The sequence below is a fragment of the Sorghum bicolor genome, chromosome 10, assembly GCF_000003195.3.
Source record: "Sorghum bicolor cultivar BTx623 chromosome 10, Sorghum_bicolor_NCBIv3, whole genome shotgun sequence".
Lineage (NCBI taxonomy): Eukaryota > Viridiplantae > Streptophyta > Magnoliopsida > Poales > Poaceae > Sorghum > Sorghum bicolor.
This window is the reverse complement of record NC_012879.2, coordinates 48,127,914-48,134,884: the sequence shown is the minus strand read 5'-3', so window position 1 is coordinate 48,134,884 and position 6,971 is coordinate 48,127,914. Positions and strand designations below refer to the sequence as shown.

The following is a 6,971-nucleotide window of genomic DNA, read 5'->3' as shown; positions in this document are numbered from 1 at the left end:
TGTGTTAACCCGATGGCTAAACGAGTGACCGAATGGCAACCTAGTTCAATGCAATTTGTTACAGTAGCACTCTTCGTAATTTCCTAAATCTTACTACTTTTTCTTCGACTATGTGAATCAGAGGGGGGCTAACAGGGGCAGTGCCCCCAAGCCCATTGATTCCTTAAAGACCTATGTAAATATTAATATTTATAGTACAAAAAATATTAATTTTATCTATTTTTTTGTTCAAATATGATGATTTCAGTAAGAAATTGTGTAATATTTTTTTAAAAAATCTTCAAACATATAATTATGTATATTTTATCACACTAAAAAATACAATCATATTTGTTCGCCCCCCTTAATCAAACTCGCCAGTTCCACCACTGGAAACCGCTCCACAGAGGTAAACTGCATGATTTAAAAAAATTATGGGATATGATTTGTCTGATTTTAGAGTTGTTGGAGGAAAAACGAACTTTTGTAAAAATTAGGGAAGAAAAAGTAGACTTTTTCCACCCTAATATAGCCCAGTTGTTTTCTTCATAAGGCCCAACACAAAGCCCATAAAATTATCGATGACCCAGGCCTAAGTAAAGCCGAGACCTCCCTGTCTCTAGGGTTTCCCTCTTTTAATCCCCCGCCGCCGCCTCCCTCGCACCCTGCCGCCACCCATCCATCTCACTCCACCTGACGCCGGCGCACAGGGCCCTGCCGCCGTCGCCGCGTTATCCATGGTGAGCTTCTGGCCTCTCCCGTCATCACGCTTCGCTGCTCCTCACTTCCTGTGTATGTGTATGGACCTAACCTGTGTGCGCTTCTCTGTGCGTGCGTGTCTTTTCTTGCGCAGGCGTCGGAGAAGAAGCAGTCCAACCCGATGAGGGAGATCAAGGTGCAGAAGCTGGTGCTCAACATCTCCGTCGGAGAGAGTGGGGATCGCCTCACCCGCGCCGCTAAGGTTCGTGCCTTTTCTTGCGCGTCAGATTTTTGCCAAAAAAAAAACAGTAGCTTGTTTTTTATCATTGTTGTAGCCGTCCGGTAGCTTGTGTTGGTAGAATCTCACGCGCTCTTCTGCTATTCGTTTAGTATGGTTGGCTCGGACTGTTTGTAATTAGGATAATGATTTTTTATGACGGAAGAATGGAGTTAAGTGGAGAGAATTTCAAATTCGGTTTGCTTTCCGTATTGTGCAACACTTTCACTGATTACATGCCTATAAATTTATATAGAGGTGACGTCTCCTATAGTTGTAGACTTATAGGATAACTTTGTCTAGTCATTTCTGATCTCGATCATTGTCAACAGAGAATTCGAAGCTTAATAACTGTAATTTGCAAAGAAACTTGAGATTTAGATGTCATTTATACATTACAGTGTGCCTATTCTAGTACATTGCAGCTCATGCACCTATTCTAGTACATTGCAGCTCATGCAAGTGACCTCCACCATGTTTTTTTGTTGTTGTTCTAGCTACGCATTTTACTTCTTGGTATTGTAAATCATATGGTTTTGAACTCTAATTATGTTGTAAACTGCTTAATAGCTGATTGCTTCTATGGATCCTTTAAACTTACCTTAAGCATATCAGTAAGTCCATGGTTTGCTTCCATGCTTGCAGGTCCTGGAGGGGCCAATCACCAGTGTTCTCTAAGGGTATATTTTCTTTTCTTATTAATGTTTTCTTCTCTGCTCTTAGCACCAAGAAGTTTCTTCTTTTGTTTAACATTTTGTGGTTTGATTCTTCAGCTAGGTACACTGTCCGTTCCTTCGGTATCAGGCGTAATGAGAAGATTGTCTGCTATGTTACTGTAAGGGGTGAGAAGGCAATGCAGCTTCTGGAGAGTGGGCTGAAGGTCAAGGAATATGAACTGCTAAGGAGGAACTTTAGTGAGACAGGGTGCTTTGGTTTTGGAATCCAGGAGCACATTGATCTTGGCATCAAGTAAGATTCTTAATGTGTCCTATTTCCATCTCATTGAAACTTAGAGCTATATTAATACAAAATTGAGCAGTGTGCAGCTATCATTTTTTTGAACTAAGATGTTATTCATGTTTTCCTTGATATGCATTGTTTATTTTTGCATAATACATTAATACTATTTCAATTTGTGTACGCTTTGCAACATGAAGACTTAACCCAAGGATTGATTGGATGCAAGGAGGCTAGGCCCAATCTCTTTGGACTTGGAGGAATGTTAGTTCATGTTCCTTCCATTCTGAAAGGATCAAGTCTTATCTTTGCCTAAGGAAACAAGCTTTGAGTCAATTAGTTTTCTTTGGTTTTAATAAAATCTTTGATGCTTACTAACCAATGTTGGGCCAATGATTTGAATTAATTGTCCGTACCATCTGAAGGCTAGCAGTTGCTGGTCTTTTGCTGCACTTTATCTATGAGGCCTAAATCCTTTGTTTTTTAGCTTCTTTGTTGGAATTACTTTTGGTATTTTATCTGACAACAAACTCTAAACTGTAATATAAAAGTGAGTGTCTAGCTTCCATCTTTTAAATACGGTGCTAATCATGTTTTCTATGGATATGCATTGCTTGTTTTTTCATAATACTGTTTGTTTAATTTTTATAATGTGAACACGTGAACCCAAAGTCTCGATTGGATTGGAGGAGGCTAGGCTCAGTCACTTCAGACCAGAAGGGATGTTAGCCATTTTCCTTCCATTTAGAAAGGATTAGAAGGAATGTTCGTAATTTTGCTTCCATTATGAAAGCATTTGGGCTAACCTTGACTAACTAATGAAGCCTTGAGTTGATTTGTTTCTTTTTCAAAAACTATATGGTGCTTATGAACCCATATAATTTATTTCTGCAATATAAAATGCCTACTTTTTTCCTGCTCTGTTGGCCAATGACTTGAATTAATTGTCCGTACCATCTGAAGCCTAGCAATTGCTGGTATACTGATGTACTTTATATCTGAAGCCTGAGTACTTTGCTTTTAGGTTTGTTGTTGGGTGATTAATTTCGTGTTTTGAAAAATTGTATGCTGATTATGAACCAATATAATTAATTTCTTTAACACAAAACTCCTATTGGTTTCCTCTTCTGCTAGGCCAATGACTTGAATTAATTGTCCGTACCATCTGAAGCCTAGCAACCGCTGGTCTATTGATGCACTTTTCTCTGAGGCCTAAGTACTTTTGTTTTTTTAGCTTCTTTCTAGGAATTATCTTTGGCATTGATCTGATAATATCTGATCCTTTTTTTAATTTTAAAATTTAGGTATATACTTGTTTGACTATATTATTTCTGGTCCAGTCAGCATTTCACGCTGTTGAACAATACATTATTCTCTTTGGACACTGGTTATTTTTTCTGGAAACTGTTTAATCTTGATTTGCTTTGAATTCTGAACATCGATATCTTGACTGGTCAAATGGTGATCATTGTCTGATACTTCTATATATTTTTCATGTTCTGTTTGAAAAACTGTTGTGGATGGTTACACATGCATGATGAATAGTAAATAATTTATCTTGTTCACTATCATTGACTGTTCATGTAGATTTGCAGGCTGTACTAAGGATGTTCTAAGTAACATTGCCTTGCGTTTCTTTACTTGTATGGATTGTCGTGTCAATCTTGACTTCATTCCTGCTTGCCCTCAGGTATGATCCTTCAACCGGTATCTACGGAATGGACTTCTACGTCGTCCTTGAGCGCGCTGGGTACCGTGTTGCCCGACGCTGCAGGTGCAAGTCCCGTGTTGGAATCCAGCACATAGTGACCAAGGAGGATGCTATGAAGTGGTTCCAGGTCAAGTATGAGGGTGTCATCCTCAACAAGGCTCAGGCTAACACTTCTTAGAAACACTGTTATAAAGCTCAGCCCTTAGGCATGATACCGATCGCAGCAGAGTTTCACCTCTACTCAAGTTTTCGATCTCGGACGACATTATTTACCAAGACTCAAGTGCTTGAATTAGTTTTGGATCGAGGAGCTTATGGTCTCTATTATACTTTGAAAGCTGAATCATGGATATGCGCAGTTTTATTTGGTTTCGCAATGTGCTTCGTTTGACCTACTTTCCTCTAGTGGCCCATGTATACAGAGAAGGATGTCTTTTTTTTGTCCCCTGTTTTGACCCTACAGCTGTAGTCATGGTGCATTCGGTAGTCCAATGGTTGTCTGATTTGTTTTGCATTTGTAGTCTGAACTCAAAAGGACGACGTCACCAACACGTCGACATGCGAGAAGCATTTGGACCGAGCAAAGAGTTAGCCGATTGGCTTCTGCTCGTTGATGTGCGTAACACACTTAAAAGTCATAAGAGACACTAGCTGTTGACAGCGTTGTACAAACAGTACCTGTCATTTCAAACACGATCTGCACTATCCGACGATCTCGAGCAATAATTTTCCGCTGTATATAGTGTGTATATATAATATATTCTGGTCCAAACTCGAGCAATAATTTTCTGCGAAGATCCTGCGTGTAATACCTTTCCAAACTTCGTTCTCAGTATTCTCCTGCCATGAGCTGCCATACAAAAGGTCCAACGACGCCTAGTCAGCAATCACCACACCATATGGCTCCCAAGTGCACTTTGCGACAAGTTGATGCTTACAACACGCGAAACACGTATGGTATTCTATTCTTTTCTGAATGGATATGCTATATTTTCACCTGTTCATATTGGCCTCATATACAATCTGGACTGGAGCTACAGCAAGATGCTGCTCTCCACACTGTAGCTTGTCAATGTGAATAACAGCTTAGAGTCCGACATACTCCATCCGTCTGAAAACAAGTGTCGCTCTAGATTTTGTTAGTCAAACATTTTTAAGTTTGACTAGATTTATAAAAAATATTAATAATATTTATATCTTTAAATAAATTTATTATAAATATATATTTATAATTAATATAATGATAATCATTATTCATCATAAATATTGATGATTCGTTTTATATAAAAAGTTAAAGTTAAAAGCGTTCGACTTCTCGGTTCTAGGACTGAGGAAATAGGTTGTAAAAAAGATGAGCTATTTCTATTTGGCACCCTAAATTCTGGGAGGGTTGGACTGTTGTTTTTTTGTTGTGCAATATCTATAGTAAGTACCCAAGTCAATATGATTTATGAGTATATATTTAGTTTTTTTTATAAATTATAGCGCTATTTGCCCTACTTTGATTTTTTTAGGGAAAAAATGCAAAATGGCACCTATATCTCAGGAAGCAAGGTCTTGTATTGACAAATGTCTTCACAAGAATTGAGAAGGGAAGAAACGACGTGAATCACGTTGGGGACGGCACCTTCGTTTCCATCCGCTCCCCAAGATCCCCGCCTAGGCTGGACGTGCTACCTTGCTTGCATATCTCACTGTCCTCATGTCGTGGTGGGTGAGGAGAAAGCAAGCGAGAGCAGAGGATACCGAGGGAGAAGGGATAAATGATTGGCAAGACCCATGTGTAAAAAATTTGCATTGTACGTAGAAGATAGTTTCTTAATACAATATCGTATGGTGTAAAAACTATTGTTGATTTCTACATTATGAGTGTCCTAAATGTCTATGTTGGTTCCCCAGGCATTCTAGGTCATTTTAGGATACATTAAGTGGAAATGAAAATAAATATTATATCCCTCAATAAACAACTATGATTACAAAATATCTAGTTAACATCTATTTTCTATTATAAAATAAATGGCACCCAATTTATTGAATACCAAATTACTCCCTCCGTATAGGATTTAGAAGTCCTTTTGAAAAAGGTTTGGGTCAAACATTGGAAATATAAATCATCAGTAACTTTTAAATTGTTGAGTTTACAAATGTAAAAATTATATTAATAGATTTGTCTTGAAAAATACTTTCATAAAAGTATATACATATATCATTGTTTTTCTAAATATTTTTATAAAAATAAGAGGTCAAAGTTGTGTTTTGGAGACCGTATCGCTATACTAAACGACTTCTAAATCCTATACGGAGGGAGTACGTTATCAAGTGCTAATTAAAATGGCACATGCTAATTAGATTGAATTAATGATGACGGTTGGGAGTCATGGATTATGGCAAAAATTTATAAATAAAATTTGAATTTTACAAATATGAATCAAATGAGTAGAAATAAGTCTGATACTTTTCTAGACTCACACCCAAATCATAGTGTCACACTCGAACAATCTCCATCACTGCGTCATCATCTCGTGCAACAAGACAAACCGCTTCCTCTGCCGCCCCCACAAAACTAGCGGCGGATCACCTTCGTGGCATCTTCAAATTGCTGGTATGCATGTACGATCGCTTGTTGATGCTGGAAGCTCCAACAACACTATTCCCTCATCCCTGGCCATGAGTGTGTATCCAATCTTAGGTTAGCCGCATTAATGGTACGGTGAAGCAATTGTTGAAGAGGTGGTGAGGCAGGGTGCAACAAAGATGTCGATGGAACCTAATGTGGAGATGTTTGAGGAATAGAGTCTGCGATTGTAACACCCTAAAATCTGCTCCTTTTAAAATAGATGAAAATTGATTTAGTTTTGTATTTGAGTGCTCATGAAAATATAAAAAAAAAATTTGCTCCTTGATCGGCACATCTTTATTCCTTGTTTTACACCATATGCTTTCGTTTCGAGTTTCCCAAAATCTTTTCTGTGTAACCCAAATCACTCCTTTCAGTTCCTCACCCGTCAATCAATCTCTAAAAAGTTACCGGGAATTATTTCCGCATTTTCCTGAAACTCGTTCCACTTTTCTGTGAGCATAATCTAATTTTTAGATACTCCTAGATATCTTTTATGGGCTCTAAATACTTTATTTGGGTTCCTCATGTTCTAAAATATCTCTAAGAATTTTCTCATGATTTTTGGACCCTTCGGAGTATTTTTCGGACCTTAAATATTAATTCTGGACTTTCTAGAATTATTTTTATTCACGAAATTTATTAATTGCGAAAATAATAAAATATCTCGTTTTTCGATCAACCCAAAACCCTAACACTATATATATGCCGGCGTAGCCCTTGACGCGCTG

General features: G+C 37.9%; 1 protein-coding gene across 2 annotated transcripts; it reads left to right on the top strand.

Moving 5' to 3' along the window:
* LOC8061945 (60S ribosomal protein L11) lies at window positions 569–4,137 on the top strand. Of its 2 annotated transcripts, XM_021450472.1 has the most exons (6): window positions 570–719; window positions 833–944; window positions 1,129–1,132; window positions 1,601–1,635; window positions 1,729–1,924; window positions 3,603–4,137. In XM_021450472.1, exons 1-6 carry the CDS (start codon window positions 717–719, stop codon window positions 3,799–3,801), a joined length of 549 nt encoding a protein of 182 aa, XP_021306147.1. In that variant the 5' UTR covers window positions 570–716; the 3' UTR covers window positions 3,802–4,137. The 2 variants fall into 2 exon arrangements, 1 of the variants encoding a protein (XP_021306147.1); XR_002448882.1 differs by lacking the exon at window positions 1,129–1,132 and having other exon boundaries at window positions 569–719; window positions 833–940.

Excerpts from the sequence above, each read along its gene's own strand:
- LOC8061945 (XM_021450472.1), top strand. Across the intron at positions 1,636-1,728 it reads ATCACCAGTGTTCTCTAAGG|CTAGGTACACTGTCCGTTCC; the intron begins GTATATTTTCTT and ends TTGATTCTTCAG. Across the intron at positions 1,925-3,602 it reads CACATTGATCTTGGCATCAA|GTATGATCCTTCAACCGGTA; the intron begins GTAAGATTCTTA and ends GCTTGCCCTCAG.